The 17385-nt window shown below is 38.8% G+C and overlaps 3 protein-coding genes and 1 pseudogene across 4 annotated transcripts; 2 read left to right on the top strand and 2 right to left on the bottom strand.

Annotated features, from left to right (window-relative positions):
• Window positions 1-783: 783 nt before the first annotated feature.
• Window positions 784-6018, top strand: LOC135593232 (uncharacterized). Its single transcript, XM_065083113.1, has 9 exons — window positions 784-1115; window positions 1852-1965; window positions 2138-2206; window positions 2373-2392; window positions 2463-2515; window positions 2598-2628; window positions 2744-2822; window positions 5530-5663; window positions 5765-6018. The coding sequence occupies exons 1-9, from the start codon at window positions 938-940 to the stop codon at window positions 5822-5824; spliced, it is 738 nt and encodes a 245-aa protein (XP_064939185.1). The 5' UTR covers window positions 784-937; the 3' UTR covers window positions 5825-6018.
• Window positions 6019-6807: 789 nt separating this feature from the next.
• Window positions 6808-8983, bottom strand: LOC103998102 (pentatricopeptide repeat-containing protein At5g66520-like). Its single transcript, XM_009419498.3, has one exon. It carries the CDS (start codon window positions 8963-8965, stop codon window positions 7088-7090), a length of 1878 nt encoding a protein of 625 aa, XP_009417773.2. The 5' UTR covers window positions 8966-8983; the 3' UTR covers window positions 6808-7087.
• A 3624-nt stretch (window positions 8984-12607) lies between these two features.
• On the bottom strand, window positions 12608-14278 carry LOC135593230 (uncharacterized). 2 transcript variants are annotated; one of them, XR_010479461.1, is made up of 2 exons: window positions 13183-14278; window positions 12608-12851 (listed from the first exon to the last, which is right to left on the bottom strand). XR_010479461.1 is itself a non-coding variant. In XM_065083112.1 (2 exons), exons 1-2 carry the CDS (start codon window positions 14162-14164, stop codon window positions 12822-12824), a joined length of 870 nt encoding a protein of 289 aa, XP_064939184.1. In that variant the 5' UTR covers window positions 14165-14278; the 3' UTR covers window positions 12608-12821. The 2 variants fall into 2 exon arrangements, 1 of the variants encoding a protein (XP_064939184.1); XM_065083112.1 differs by having other exon boundaries at window positions 13325-14278.
• Window positions 14279-14460: 182 nt separating this feature from the next.
• On the top strand, window positions 14461-16751 carry LOC135593228 (pentatricopeptide repeat-containing protein At5g66520-like; annotated as a pseudogene).
• Window positions 16752-17385: the final 634 nt, after the last annotated feature.

Raw genomic sequence — 17385 nt, 5'->3', positions numbered from 1 at the left:
TTAATTAATTAGTAAATAAATAAAATGAACATATGTAATCTTATAAAAAGCTTTATAAGTCCAGATATATAATAAATAAAAAATTATAATCATATAAATAAAATATAAAATAATTTTTAAAAATAAAAAAAATAAAATAATACTTATAAAAATATCAATCACGTTTTGATAATTTTAGATAAATTTAAAAAAATATTTTTAATATTTTAAAAATATATTAGCATCTCGCAAATGCTAAAATGCTAATGCTATCCTAAGGTAGCATCAAACATTAAGAGTATGTTTCAAAACATACTCTTAATTAAATTCTATCTACTTGATAAGGGTCTTAATTAAATTCAAACGTTTTAAGTAGAAAGGGTAGTCTAGATAATTAGCACTTGTTCATATAATTAATTACATATTAGGTCTTGATATTTTGATAGTAAAGAATTTAATTTTCTTGATTGATATAAATAAGAAATTATCGAACAAAAATAAATCTTATGTGGAGTTTTGAGTATATTATTTTATTGTTGATCTTTTATCTCCTCAACCAAATCTACTAAGGGTAAAGGGTCACTATAATAAGAAAGAAATAAAAGTGCTCTTATATTTGTTATACTTTGATTCAATCAACGAATCTGCTTCAGTCTATCATCCTCTTTCGATGAATTATCTAAAACATATTTTTATGATATTATTAATAAATTTATATTTTTTAACGTAATAAATAAGAAATTGTATATTTGGAAATTTTGTATATAGCCTAATAATTATTATTTTCTTAGGAAGAATTCCCTCACCATTTTTTCTCAGTGTCAGCGGAAGCCACAGCAGCTCCAGTGGGCTTCTTTTGGGCTGATCTGCCGGCTTTGGAGGTCGCCGCAAGCGGTGCCACTCGCCCAGGTGAGGAAGCTGCAGCCGGAGGAGAGGGAGGAAAGGAAGGAAGGAAGCGATGACGCTGGGCACTGCGACGAAGCACGACTACGGCGAGCCCTCCTACTGGGACCAGAGGTACCGGCAATACCCGGAGCCGTTCGATTGGTACCAGAAGTACCAAAGCCTGGCCCCGCTCTTCGACCTCTACCTCCGTCGCTCCCACCGCCTCCTCCTCGTCGGCTGCGGCAACTCGGGTCTTCTCTCCCTCCGTCCCCGTTTTCTTTTTCCGCTTCCCCCGACTGATTCGAGCTGATTCGCCTCCGAAACAGCTTGTTCTCTTGATGGATGTTTCGTTATCCTTTTCCGTATCAACTCCAATCTTGAATGCCTGTGTCTTGTCTTTTGAGGAAAGGAAGAATGCCTCGTGTTCTTTTTCGAATCTTGGCATGAATTGGGCATGGGTGTGAGGGAGAGTCGCTCCTTTATTATACATTGAACAGCCTAGATAAGGTGCTATTATACCTTCTATTCTTGATGTTTGCCCCATTGATAGCCACCAGAAGGTCACTGATGTGGATGTGTAGTATTACTTTGGGAAGCTTAAGTGCCTTGGAGCTGATGAATAATCCATATTTATGTCATTTATATGGATAATAGAACGCTGATGCCGAGTGCAAGCTCTTCATTTTTCATATTAGGTAAATTCTTGAAATATCTAATGCGACGTGTGGATATTACATAATAAATCAATTGGAAGAAAGCTTAATTTTAGATTGTGAGTGGAGTATAGCCACCAAAGCAAGCTTTGCAGCCCAACCACTTTAGAAAACTGGTTGTTGCTGCATTCTCTTTCATTGATTAACCGTCGTAGATGCATCAGATACTCTCGATGATTTTGTAGTGGTACATACCATGGTTTATATGTATTTATAGTTTGCATTTTCATTTATGATTAGCTGGTTGTCTTGGCTAATATTCAAAGTTCAACAGCGCTAGGTGAGAGCATGGTCGATGACGGTTACCAGGATGTTGTCAACATAGATGTATCATCCATCGTGATAGAAGCTATGCAAAAGAAGCATATGGATAAACCAGGGCTCAAGTGTATCCCCGAACTAATACAAGTTTTATTATGTGCTTATCTGCCTCCATGGATTTCTCCCTTTAATTTCTGGACTGGCGATGTTATTCTTAGCATTATTTGTTATTCTTTTAGATGTCATTATGTAGGCAAAATCTTGTACTTTTTATGTTTGTTTCTTGACCATATTCACAGATATCAAGATGGATGTACGAGATATGGATCCTTTCCAATCTAGTTCGTTTGATGCTGTTATTGATAAAGGTACTCATTCGATGCTCAGTTTTGTGGTCGAGTTTTCCTTTGACAGATTATTCTAGTACAAATCTTTTGGTTCTTAAATTTATTTATTAGTTTGATTCCAGTATTGATCACATTTTTTTTGCGAAATTAAGTGGCTGGTTAACTTTAAGTTACTTTGTGCTTGCAGGAACTCTTGACTCTCTTATGGTGAGTCTCTCATAACTCAGGTTCTTCTCATTTAATATGCTGATACCAAAAGGTGTTTGTTGTCTTGTAGTGTGGACATAATGCATTACTAAATGCAACCAAGATGCTGCAGGAGGTTGGCAGGCAAGAGTATTCCTTAATTATATGAAAGAAAATTCACATTTTTTAAAACTATTAACTGTCTATGTATCTCAATCTCTGCCAGGGTCCTCAAGGATAAAGGAGTATATATCCTGGTATTTACTTCCTGGATTTTTAAGCTTGGAGCTTTACAGTGATTATTTGCGTTGCATTTAGGGAAAGAAAGTATGTCTTTTATTGTTTTATCTAACTCTTATTTGGTTGATGCAGATCACTTATGGAGATCCAAGTTATCGATTGAGTTTGTTAAGGGACATAGAATTATGGACTATAAACATGCATGTAATAGGTAAGTTAGCGTTAGTTTTAATTTGTTTCTGCTATGATTTCTTTTAACATGGTTGTGTCCTTTTATACTTTAGAACTACTATATTTGCTTTAGTACTTTCCTATGATGCAAACCTATATAAGAAAGAAAGAGCAAAAGGAGAAAAGATAAGCAACAAAGGGAAGTGGGTCTAGAATGTCATCGTCCTATGTCTGATAATCCGCTTTATTTATGAGCCAACCAGGCTTGTAAAGTGAGCAGCACATCCAGTCTACTGAACACATCTTGACACCTGTTGTTGAGTGTCATGGGATAGGAGAATATTGCCTGATGGTTTAAAATGTGACTGAAAATTATTGTTCTTGAGAAAAATGGTAGAAGGTGACCAGGAAAAGAAATCACTTAAAGTGAATGCCAGTTGAATGTCTCTATGAGTGTTAACACAGTAATCTTGATGGTGTATCTCCTTGTCAATCTTGATATTTATGGATAAGAACATACCACTAATGGTGAAATATAAAGGAGACAACCAATGGATGGATTTCTTTTTGTAATGGTAGAAAACAAAATTGTGATCTAAAGTATATTGAAAGATGGAGTTTTTTGGCTATGGAAGAAAGATAAATCATGGCCTAAATGAACCCAGAAAAGAAACTGAGTCAAATGTATTTTTTTTTAAATGTTACAATGTTTTTATGGTAATAATATATATGTGTGTATATATATATGTGTGTGTGTGTGTACATATGTGTATACACACACACACATATATATTGCAAAGGGTAAGTGGTGAAGGCGGTATTCGAGCTTACGACCTTGTGATGATCTATCAAACTCTACCAGTTATGCTAGCCAACACCTTTGAAAATATGTCGGATGATATTCCTAACCCTCAACCTTTGATAAGTGGATCTAATACACACAATCATACCAATGCTTTATGTGTATAGCAACAAAATGTTGACATGGCAAAGCATATTATTTTTTGTCAATTTCCTGTGAAATATAGAATCTTATCTAGAAAGCAACCAAATTATATAATATGATGTTATACCATGTTAGCTTGAAGGTCCATAAGCTAACCTGAGAGTATCCGTGTGGGAGCTATTGGACTCCTAAAATTTTAATACAATGATTAGTCTAATCAAAGTAGTTTTGCCCTGGTCTTCACATTTTCCACGCAATTTATTTCACTTCTAAGTTATGCTACAGATGATATTTGCGTTTTAGAGTATAGAGGATAGGGAAAAAAAGCAAAAAACAATATGACCACCCTTTCTGTGTTGTTGTAGAAACTTCGACATGCAGTGATGCTATGATGTAACTATGAAATGGAAGCCTACAAAATGATAAACTGGAAGGGTGGAAGTAATAAAAAAGGACGAAACACAATGTGCATTTACTGTTTGCAGTTTCCTTCTAGTCTTCATCTTAGGCTACTCATTCATAACAAGGAAGCTTAGCTATTTGTGCAAGTTATTTTCACATAATAGTCTCTTAGGTGGTCTGATTTTGACTTTGGAACTGATGTTGTGGAACTTTGAGAGGATGCTCTGAACCAAATTTGCTGGTGAAAGACATCTGGCTGAATATAGATGTCTGACTATGAGATATGAGTTTGGTGATCGACTATGCCAGTGATTTGAGATGCCAGTCTCTTATATGTGGATGGTAAGAGAATGAAAAGATTTGCAAACTTTAGATGGATAGGTTCTTGGCTTTCAAGCATGTTGATATGCTGTTGATGGACTGTTGCTGGTGTAACTTGGACTGATAATATGTGAGATGACTGTTGGGTTAGGATTGCTCATTGAACCAGTTAGGACAGATGGGTACTGCTTGTTCCTAATGCAGCCTTAATGAGGATAAAACTAAAGTGGCATGAGATTTTATGGAATCAGATATTATTTGCATTATACACAAATAAAAATTGGTGTAATATAGCTAATGGAGGAGTTTGTGTCACATTACTAGAATGTATCTAGATGTTAGATTCTGAAGAGCATAACTATAGTTTGAAGATTCCAATCACTAAGATCAAGATTAAAAGGGCCACCCGCAACACAACACGAAGTGAAGACAGAGATGATGACAATGAGCTAGGCGCTTCTTGATAAATTCTATAAGGCACCTCAGTTGGATATGTGAGTTGACTCTGGGTAAAAAGGGATTGGCACCATGAAGCGAACGTATGGCTTCAGAATCCATCTCGAACATTTCTATTTGAGAATCTCTTGCATAAACATGGTGCAATTATCTTCAAAACACAGGTCCAAGCTGTTTGGTTTAAGTAGCTAAAGAACATGTTATTTGCGACTTGCAACTCTTCTACATTCTTTGGCCTTTCCCTTGATATCCTGGTGTGGGTCAGAGAGAAGAATAACATGTAATGTTAATGTTGCTTTGTCTAAATATGCAGATGTATATATATTTGTATGCAAGGTTTTATAAGTCTTTTGGAGGTTCATCTTGCATGCGATAAAACATATTGCTTCTGTTTGGTCTATATAAGATTGTAGAATGTTTTGTGATTATTATGTCCCTGTTCTCTGAATAATGAACAATGATGCCTCCCTAAAGATCTGTTTCTGTAGTTATTCTGCTAAGCACAACGGTTTCACAGCACTTTCATTATCCGCATCTGAGGTTTGATGTTGCATGTGATGGTTGGACAAAACTCCATTATCTTTATCGCTCACTCACTGCCACTTTGTTCCTCCAATTGAAGAGAGAATAGAGAAGAGTTCAGGGCAGAAGACATGGGAGCTGATTACTCCATTGCCATTAAATGAGGATGGTAGTTCTGTTGCTGCAGTTCTTAGATCAAACCCCGAAGTCCACTACATTTATGTCTGTATCAAGGTTAGCAGCTTCTCAAAATTTATATCAAGGATTCTTTATGAAACTCTATCAACTGGTTATCTAATTTGAGAACTTTGGGTGCAATTGTGCATTCTCTTCAGGACGAATCTCGAAGGTGGCAACAAAGCACGGAGACTAATGACATCAGGAATGAACAGTAACTCCAGATCTTCCTCGATGTATTATCCTATGATTATTAATCTATATGAACTGTGATACTGAAATGGGGAAAGAATAAACGTTGTATTCTATTGTATTCATTTGTGGGAAGTCGATCAAACTGTCTCGACCCGACAAGGACTTGAGCTTGTTATTCCACACTGATCTTTGTGAAGGAGTTTTGTTGTTCTCTTGTTGTTTCGTGTAGGATGGGGCCATTCTATTTGCGATTCTATGATCAAATTCTACACCTTTATCTCATGATCTTATACAAAAATGGTTGACAATCTATTGGATGCCGAATCAATTAATTAGTTTATATTTAAATAAATTTAATTAGCTTATGGATATTTCAGTATGTAATAAGTTTCATATATGAATATCTACTCAACGAGGAAAAAAATTAAATAAATACAGAAAATATAAAAAAATCATAATTAAAAATTATAAATCTTGATTAAAGATTTATTTTTATAAAAATAAAAAAATATAAATCATATATATATATATATATATATATATATATATATATAATATTATACTTGAGCTTATAAAAGGAGTTAGAACATTGTAATACATTATCAATAATATTATGAGTGATATGAGATCATATTTATTATTTATTTTCTCGATGACATATATTAAACATGCGACAGTGTGAGACTGTGGAGTTAAAACTGATTGCTATGTTTGATATGTCCTACGAATAATAATGCGAATAATAATAATAAGATGTCAACCATTGGGTTCATATTAGATTTTGTCCACTTATGAACTACTCACATACTCTCGTTCTCTCAACCCCAAATCTCTTCCTATTTCAGTCTTTCCTGGATTTGTCTTCTCTCTCCTTTCTTCTTGTATATTTAATGCATTACATTTCCTGATTTATAGGATTCATACTACAATTCCTAAGCCTCCTAAAACAAATTCAACTAAGACTCAAACCAAATTCCAAAAGTTCAGAGACAACTGACACGAAATCTGAGTTTCCCATCTCAGTCAATAAGCTGGTGCTGCTTCACATTTTGATCATAAACATGTTACAACCATGTTTCTGAACATTCTGTGGAAGTTACAACTCTTTGGCCTTCTGCTGTATTCACAAAACAATAGTTTCTTTATCTATATACACTTCAATCTCATTCGATCATCAACAATGCAGCTTCATTCGTTTTATCCTTCACATAAAAAAGCTATTGATCTTTAGAATCTTTGCCACAGCAAAATGAATGCAATCACTCTGAAGAGCATGCAACTCCATCTCACCAATAGTCTCTGCAAGAACACTCTCCTCCCATGAAATGGTGGAAACGGTTCCGGTCCCTCACAATGATTTCCCTGTCAAAAACTTTGGAGACGAGCTTACTCGCTGCATGGCAATCCCTACAAACTCTCAAGTTCTTTGTGATGCGTATCGTGTCACCTGATCTAGTGTTCAGTAGCCCGAAAGCTATGGCAAGCTTCTCGCTGTGGTAGTAAAGAGGATTCTCTTTCTCCTCCTCATCAATATCATGCAGCACTCCACTAGTGTCTGGAGCATATCCCTCTGCCTTTATCCTCTCCAACATCTCATCCACCATGACATATATTTCTCTGGCCTGGGGATGAGACTTGCCGCCCGCAATGAACTCACTGACCACACCACCCATTTCAATCATCGAACATCCCGGCTCCTTCTTGACCCCCCTGTCATTCATTAACCTCCTCACTTCGGCTGCATCATCCCACCTTCCCGCACTAGCAAATAGGTTAGCCAGCAATACGTATCGACCACTGTTAAGAGGATCCAATTCGATAACCCTTCGACCAATTTGCTCACCAAGATCGACGTTGCCATGAATCTTGCACGCCCCAAGAAGAGCACCCAGAACACCAGCATCGGCATCCATAGGCATCTCTTGTATGACCTGCTTTGCTTCATCCAAAAGCCCTGCTCTTCCCAGCAAATCAACCATGCACCCAAAATGCTCCATCTTTGGCTCAATTCTAAACTCACGAACCATGTAGTAGAAGTAATGTCGACCCTCAGAGATCAATCCTGCATGCGCACAAGCACTGAGGACATTCAAGAGGGTGATGTCGTCGGGTATCACCTCTTCCTTCATCATTTCATCGAACAGTTTAACAGCTTCCTTACCAAGGCCATGCATTGCGAGCCCTCCAATCATGCAATTCCAAGATGAGAGCCCTCTGCAGGACAATCCACGAAAGACCTTGAATGCCTTGTCCAAGCAACCGCACTTGCAATACATGTCGATGATTGTGGTGCCAAGCTTAGGATCCAACTCGATCCCCATCCTCTCAATGTGCCCATGAATCCACTCCCCCTGCTCCAATGCTCCCATTCCCGAGCAGGCAGCCAGCATGCTGGCCGCTACAAACTTATTGAGCTCGATTCCTTCTGTCCGCATGCGAGAAAATAGCTCAAACGCATTCTTGAACCTCCCACACTGCACATACCCAGCAATCATCGCGTTCCACGAAACAGAATTCCTCTCGGGCATTCGATCAAACAGCTCGCGTGCCTCATCGACTGAGCCAAGTTTGGATAGTCCGCTGATCATCGTCGTCCAAGAGACGACATCCGTGCGAGCCATGGTGTCGAACACACGCCGAGAATCGACGGTGAGGCCGCAGCTGAGGTAGAAGCGGATGAGGTTGTTCTGGGAGAAGACGTCAGGGTGGAAGCCGAGCTTGAGAACGTGGGCGTGGACCTGGCGGCCGGCGTCGATGTCGCGGCCGGCAGAGATGGGCTTCAGGATGGACGGGAAGGTGAAGCTGTTGGGGGCGACGTAGCGGAGGAGCATGTCGGAGTAGAGGAGGAGGGATTCTGCGGGGGAGGGTAGGGCGCCGAGCAGGGTGTTGAAGACGAAGGGGTCGGGGCGCGGGAGGAGGCCGAGAAGGTGGAGCGCGTAAGGGAGGTCGCCGGAGGGGTGGAGGGCGAGGAACTTGATGAGGCGTCCGACGGCGTCGTTGTCCTCGGAAAGTCCGAGGCGGATGAGCTGGGAGTGGTACAGCCGCAGCTCCGGCATGGACCTACAAGAGTCGAGGCCCCGGAGGGTGGCGCGCCGGTGCTCAGCGGTGGTGGAAGGTCTGGGCACGGTTGCCGGGGACACGAACACCACGGCGGGGGCGGCCATTGGGAGGACAAAAGTTCGTTTCAACCAGCCTCACAGGGGATCTTATCAAGGTGGTGGCTTCATCGGCCGCCACGTGTCATCTGATACACCACCAATCTTACAGCACATTCTCCACCTGAATGAATGGTAGCCCTGCAAACATCAAAATGAGCATGAAACACGTCATCTGATACGCCACCAATCTTACAGCACATTCTCTACCTTAATATTAGACTATCAAAATGAGTCATCTGATGTAGACCTTAATGTTAGACTACGAAAGAAATGTAAGATGATGTTGACATGTAAAAAAAATTAGATTCAATTTTTTTTTCTTTTTATCTTGAGAAAAGATATATATATATATATATATATATATATATATATATATATATATATATATATATATATATATATATATATATATATATATATATATATATATAATCTTCGAGGTGTTGTTGAGAATAGAAAGTCTAAGATAATTAATTAGAAGAGTCTTTCTCATTAAATTTATGTAGTAAGATATTTTATGATAATTAAATTTTTTATAATTTAATTATATCTATAATATATTTTATATAATTAGATAAGATCATATGATCTAATCCAAAAAAATCATATGCATATATAAAAAAGGAGACTCTGCAGAATCAATTGAATCTAACTTGTACATCAATAGTTTTTAGGTGCTTGTTAATATCTCTGCTTTCTTACCTCTTAATTCTTTGCTGAAGCATTTCAATCAACCTTAATTCAAAGGGAAGAAAGGAAAGAAATAAAAAAGGAATTAAAGGGTCTGCCCACTGTGTCGGAAGTTGCTATCGGTAGCATAAGATTGTCTGCTGTTAGAATCCTAATAGATTCTAAGCTTGAGGTTGATCTCTTTAGGGGATCGGCCTCCTTGAAACTCTATAGGGTTTCTTCCCTCTAAATTACTATTCAAATGCTACAGAAAAGATTCATCTATTGCTTATCAAAAGAGGATGAATACATGACTATTTATAGGGTTTCTAAACCCTAACTTCTAATAGGACTCATACTCAAGACTCCTATTCAATTACATGAATGTTAAGACTCTCATAGAATCCTACCTACGGATTCTGCTCCACCATGCAAGGTTTTTAAACATTATTAGCCTAATAAACTATTGAGTTTGAATTCCCATACAGGACTTCGTGAACATAAAAAATATATATATATTACCAAGTGTTGCAATTTGTATATTTGTTAAACTAGTTCACAATAATCTGTACCACTCAAATGAAAATTATAATTCAGCAAGTCAACACTGTTCTATTCAATGCTCAGCCTTCACAAAGTTAATATCTATGACATTAACTTTCAGACAATCTGTTCTATATTTATGCATGTATGGAAACCATCTAGTTGTAATAACATAATGTCTCTGGATACAGTTTGCCAAAGAGCAAATGAAAGCACCCAATTCTTCACTGAAGTCAATATTGTTTTTAATAATTTTATTTTCTCATATATATATATATATATATATATTGTTTATGTATATGGGCAGAATTCATAAATATAAATCTTAATTGATTTTCAATAATAATAAAATATTTATGTAATTGATTTTCAAACTATTTAGAATTAAATTTTGTTCTATGGTTTTGATAAAGAATCGACAAATACTATTTCTATTTCGGAATTCTAAATAGTTTGTCAATTGTTTTTTATAGTGTCTTTTTTTTCATGTTAGATGCGTTTGTCATGTTTTAAATTTATGTGTACAAGATGGGCTTAGATCTCTTAAAACCTTTCTTTTTCCTATTAAGCAAGCTATTTAAAGTCATCCACTAGTAATAAAAGAGTGGGACAAATTTTGTAAGTTAAATGACAAAAAAACCCAAAAGATTTGCTAGAGATGTTCCAATGTGATCAAATTCTACATATAAATTGCTTAAAGAATATTTTGAATGTAAAAATTTATTATGCACTTTTACTGTAAATAATGTTCGGCATTTGTTTATATCCGTGACATTAGAATGTATATAGAAGGATTTTAGAAATAATGCATAATGAATTATTCTTACAAAAAAAAAAATCAAAGGATCCTTAAGCTCTGACTCCGAGCTTCTTATGTAGTTTGTTGATAGCTACAAGTATAGAATTTCCTATTCTTTTAAGTTATGATAGCTACAAGTATAGAATTATGATAGTTACAAATAAAGAAAATTTATGATAGCTACAAGTATAGAATTATTCTTTTAAGTTTGATAATGCATAAAGAAAATTTATTCTTACAAAATAAAAAAAAATCAAAGGATCCTTAAGCTCGAACTCCGAGCTTCATATGTATCTAATGACTTCTTTTAAGTTTGATGATAGCTAAATTCTAGAACGATAAACGCGATACACAACAATATTACAATCTTGACAAAGATCACCAAGTAAATACTAATGACTCCAATGTCGACAATTGTTGTCAAGCAAGCGTTTAATACAAAAAAAAATGAATCCTAAATGAAACCATATCGAGCATCACCCCCCCGAATCGATGAGAGCCCAAGCTTGTCTTAACGATTATAGAAGGGCGATGAAACGAAAACAAAAGAACATCCGCGAAGAAAATGACATCCCCTTTGACCTATCAACAAAAGAGACTCTTGTATTTATAATTTTATTTAATTTTATATCAAATTTTTTTTCGTTATGTCTTGACACGTTTACATTCATTAAGTCATTATGGATGTACATCAAATTTTTTAAAAATTTAAAAATAAAATTATGATTTTTTTTTCATATTATAAATTATTTTTAAAAAAATATTAAAGCAAAAAAACATGACAATGATATAGCGTATTCCCTAATCTACTAACACCAGACGTCGTCAATCTTAATTATATGGTTCACACACTTTAACTATGCAAAATGGGTGAATGGATAAGTTGCCATCCTTACAGTCTCAAATAAAAGGGACAGAAGGTTCACTTTCATAATGAAAAAAAGTCAACTATATATCTTTTTTTCTAAAAAAATTCTTGAACTATGATATATGGTGTACCCGCATTACAGTACAAAGATTTTGATTATGATGTGTAATACATATATGTCTACAACAATCCACAACTGGAAAACATGTCTATTCAATGTTCTAACACGAGAAAAATAAATAGTAAAAGTTGATAGTAGCAAGTCTTGTGCATATCACTCGGTCCGAGTGATACGTACTGATTCGACAATAGATCAAGATAGATAATATAATAGTATATCCCATCGTATCATGTGTCGATACACTCAGTATGACTCGGTAAGTATCATACCGATAGCTAATCAGTACATCGGCATAGATCGATAAGATAAAACATTAGAGCATCGAAACAATGTTCATCCCCAGACAAAATAACTACGTATTGGCAGAACATAACATAAAACACATTAAACTAGACCTCAGTTTACACATTATTAAATGCTTAAGCCTCACAAGAAGGCATTAAAATACTATTCCAGAAGACAAAATGTGACAAGAGGAACAAAACAGAATGCCAGTGAAGTTAATTCAACTGAAAACCTGTCAAACCTAAATTTGTCTCGGTACCTGGTCAATGGAACCAAATCCAAGTCGTATGTTAGAGAACAAAAAGCAGGAATCCTAATCATAAAAGGAAACAATTACTTGCAAGTGACAAGAACAGGTCAACAGAAAGCAGAAAATGACACTTCTCACTCATCTGAAGGTGCGGTAGAACCCAGATATGATGTACAACGACACTATAATGATCAGGCAAAACACTACAATGCTCTCAATAATCTGCATAACATTTCAAATTCATCAAAGAAATGACAATAACAAAGTGGTACATTAAGTCGTAGCCAAGTCATATATGCAGAGAGTGGCTCTGTTCAGCAAAACTAGTCACAAGATCAGTCCAAGATGTTGATTCATCTGCAAAATATTTCAACATGTACAAATTAAAAACATATCTAGGAAAGTCCAATTTAAGGAGAGCAACACCTAAAAGAAGCATATATATATCGTAGAGTGAAATGGCAAGATCAATCCTAGGTGTTGATTCATCTGCAAAATATTTCAACAAATAAATATTAAAAAAACATATCTAAGAAAGTCCAATTTAAGAAGAGCAAATTCCACCTAACAGAAGCATATATAACATAGAAGGAAATGTGAGTGAACTGGCAAGATCAATTTGGGTCAACCTAGCAACACCCGGTAGCAAAAGGTAGCATTCAAGGAGGAAAAAAAGTTATATCATTACCTTAAGTTGACTACGTTATTGTTAAATCTTTATTTGCATCTAACGCTGTAGCTCACTAATCCTCCTTAACACTGCCACTCTTAGAGCTAAAACGAAATGCCTTATTCTCCTCTTGTTCCACATAATTTGATTGGTTACGTACAGTTCTTACTGCTGAATTCTTCATGTCCACTGCAACACTGCTTTGCACACTAGAAACAGAAGTGCTCTTCGACTTTCTATTTTCTGCAATGCCATGAGCCTGCACTCTCTTATGCGCTGCTCTTATGGACATCACCGAAGGGCCTTCTGGCTTTGGTGCCTTCTTCTTCTTCTTCTTCGGGTTAATGACTTCCAATGAGGCAACCATAGCCTTATCGCCGGATCCAATCAATTCCTTGATTCTCTCCCTCTCCTTCTTGGAGATCAAGAGGGCCCTCTCGAGCATCTCCCTCGCCCTCTTTCTCGCCACCATGGCCTCCTTCACCTTCCTCTCGGCTTCAACCCTGGCGGCAGTTGCCGCCCTGCTCATTGAAGCGACCGCAAGCCGTGCGGCGGCAAACAGCACTTTTGCCGAGTTGAGATCGATCGTCTTTCTCTTTTCCTCGCATGGCGCTACCGAACCCTCTATCGGGACCCCTCCGGCGTCGGCCGAGGTGGAGACGAGGAAATAGGAGAAGCCATCTGGGTTGCTGCAGCGAGGGCAGAGGTATTGGGCGGCGAGGTTGGGGTTCTGGAGGCAGGTAAGGTGGCAGACCGATGGGCACTTGGAGCAGCGGACGACGGCAGGCCGCGGCGTGGGCGTAGGACGGGACGGGCCAGCGTCGAGGACGGAAAAGCAGGAGGAGCAGAAAGAGCCGTTGTGACACTTGAGGACGCAGGAGGTGCAGAGGCGACGGATGCCACCACGGTGGCGAACGTGGTGGAGCGGCCACGGGTGGAGGGCATTGCAGCCGTCACCGCCGCAACCCTTCGCCGCTGCTGATGTCGTCGTGGTCGTCATGGCCGCGGTGGCATCGATACAGGGCTAGGGTTTGGTCTGGAGGAGAAAGAGCCGAGGATTGAGAAGGGGTAGAGTGGACTTTTGGCTCGCTCGCGTTCGCCGTCTCGGATTCGGGAAAAGCAGCTAGAAGACAAAACGAGATATATATATATATATATATATATATATATATATATATATATGTATATGTATATATATATATGTATATGTATATATATATGTGTATATATACATACATATATATATATATATACATATATATGTATATATAAAGGAAATGAAGCCAGCGCGAAAATTGTTGCAATTCCCGTTGGCTTTAACCGCCACTCGATAGGAATGTTGCTGCTCTTTCAAGCGTCGTCCCATGGCCGCCATGGCATCACACAACTCCACTCCATGTTCGATCTCTGGCGCACAAGGCCATGTCTTTGATCCGGCACTCCACCACCCTCCCCTACCTCCTCTAGATCCTCGCCCTGCTCTCCAAAACCTCTCTCGACCTTGACCGCTTCGTGATCGCCAAATTCCTCCGCAGATGCTTCTCGCACTCCTCACCTTAATCCTTGCTGCTTGGCCGCTCCCTCTTCGACCGGATCCCCGCGCCCGACTCTTTCCTCTGGAACACGCTGCTCCGCGCCCACTTGCAGTGCCGGAACCCGGCCGAGTCCCTCCGCCTTCTCCTCAGAATGAGGCCGTGCGAAGGCGTGGCTCTCGATAGCTTTAGCCTCTTCTTAGCTCTTCAAGCGTGTGGGAGACTGGGCGAAACGGCACTCGGCGAGATGTTGCACTCGCTCGTGTTCAAACTAGGCTTCGTGGTGGATGTGTTCTTGCAGACCGCTCTCGTCAAGATGTATGGGAAAGCCGGTGCCATCGATCTTGCGAGAAAGATCTTCGACGAAATGCCGGAACGAGATTTAGTTTCTTATACTGTCATGCTAGCGGAGTATGTTGCAAGTCGTAAGTTATTCGATGAGATACCTACCAGAGACTTGGTCTCTTGGAATACCATGATTTATGGCTATGCTAAAATCGGCAGCCTTGGAGCAGCACGAGAGATCTTTGATCGGGCCAATGAGAGGGACACATTGTCATGGACCTGCATGATACTGGCATATGCACAAAGCAGGCGATCCAACGAGGCATTGAGGTTATTTCATGAGATGCAGTTGGCCAATGTGGTTCCAGATGAGGTGACCATGGTGAGCGTCCTTTCTGCTTGCAGTGACATTGGGGCGTTGGGTATGGGCAAGGCAATGCACAAGCCTATTGAGAGGAACAGAATTAAGGTGGATCTGCTCTGGTTGACATGTATGCCAAGTGTGGTGATATTGAGAACTCGTTGAAGGTCTTCAGGGCACTGAATGAGAGGGATGCTCTTACTTGGAGTGCAATGATTATAGGGCTTGCGGGTTTGGAAAGGTTGCCCTTGATCTGTTTGCAGAGATGATAGCAGAAGGAATTCAACCAAACGAGATCTCCTTTGTTTGGGTGGGTTCTAGGTGCATGTGGTCATGCTGGTCTTGTGAGTGAAGGTCAGACTCATTTCAACTCTATGGAAGATGTGTATGGTGTTTTGCCTAAGATTGACCACTATGGATGCATGGTCGACCTACTGGGAAGAGCAGGACATGTTGAGGAGGCAAGAGGACTTATAAAATGCATGCCGATCAAACCAGATGCTTTCGTCTGGAGGGCAATTCTCAATGCATGGCCAAAGAAGCTGTGGAAAATCTGGTTCTTTTGGAGTCCTATGTGGATGGGCACTATGTGCTGCTATCAAACATATATGCACAGGCAAAGATGTGGGACGGTGTACGGGGGATGAGAAAATTGTTGAGAAGCGAATGCACCAAGAGAATTCCAGGGAGCAGCTCAATTTAGGTCGACAATGCAGTTTACGAGTTTGTCACTGGTGATAAGTCTCACCCTAGGTGTGATGAGATCTACCAAATGGTTGATGAGATGATTGATAAGCTAGAAGAGGCTGGATACAACCAGTAACATCCTTGGTTTTTGCAAGATATTGGTGAGTCTTGGAAGGAGTCTTCATTGGCTCAACATAGTGAGAAGTTGGCAATTGCTTATGGTCTTGTGAATCTTCTTGTTTGTGAAGATTGTCATTTGGCCATTAAGTTTTGTCTCCCTGGTGTATGATAGGCAATTGATTGTAAGAGACGCAGAGGGGAGTGCTCTTGCAAGGATTACTGGTGACTTCATGCAGCTCTTCAGGGATCAAATGAAGCAATTGTACATGCTCAACATCCTTCCTCCCCAATTAATTTCTTGAGAGAATATTCAGGGTGGAGCTCTTAAGGCGTGGTGATATTCTTGACTGTTGAGGTCCCAGGCACAGAAGCATAAACTCTTTTGGCATTTTCATTTATACAGCATGAGATATCTGAGGTCCAGTAGTTGAGGAACATCAGGAGAAAACAATTCATTGCATACACTATTCACATATGATGTTCTCGAGAGAAAAACACAAGGACGGATGAACATCAGGCATGCTGATGGCATCCAATAAAGATTATGTTTGATGGTGAGCCGAGAAAAATGGGATTTGCTTGTATGCTAGTTGTAAACTTCATTTATGTTGATGTCTCACTTCATATATATGTGGTCTATTTGTAACAACAACAAAAAAGCAAACCCAGGCGAAGCAAAAGGGTTGCTGGAATTGCTCCTACACTTCTTTTTGCTAGAATCAGTCATTTCTCCATCCTGAATTATCTTCAAGCTAGAAAACAATGGGATTAACCTATAGATTCTATCCAAACTTTACAGAGAGAAAATAAAAGAAGCTGTTTCCAACAACTCAGTGGCATGACCTGCAGCTTTGACCCTGGTGTCAATCTAGAGCATTGATTTGCCATCTGTTGGATCTTATATTTTATCTTCATTGTGACAGGGTAGCTGTCTGCTACATGACTGGCTTCTGTTGGAAAAATTCTAGTCATCAACCTGTCTTCTCAAAACCATATAAACCAAGACAATGAGTATAATATAAATGACATCAAGCAGGTTTATCCTTCTCATTTAAGTTCCACGTCGTTGAACGCTAATGACAAACATGTCTTGCTTGTACTCTTTTTTCCACTGTCATAAGTCAATCACCTTCAGAAAAAGTCAATGTAGCTAAAGAGTCTTAAGGTCCCATCATTGTTTCTGATCACAAAACTTATGTATGCACCCTAATTAGTGAATAAAAGCTGCCCACCGTA

The sequence above is a fragment of the Musa acuminata genome, chromosome BXJ1-9 (assembly GCF_036884655.1).
Source record: "Musa acuminata AAA Group cultivar baxijiao chromosome BXJ1-9, Cavendish_Baxijiao_AAA, whole genome shotgun sequence".
Taxonomy (NCBI): Eukaryota; Viridiplantae; Streptophyta; class Magnoliopsida; order Zingiberales; family Musaceae; genus Musa; species Musa acuminata.
Note: the sequence above shows the minus strand (reverse complement) of the source record. Positions and strands in the feature narration are given on the sequence as shown.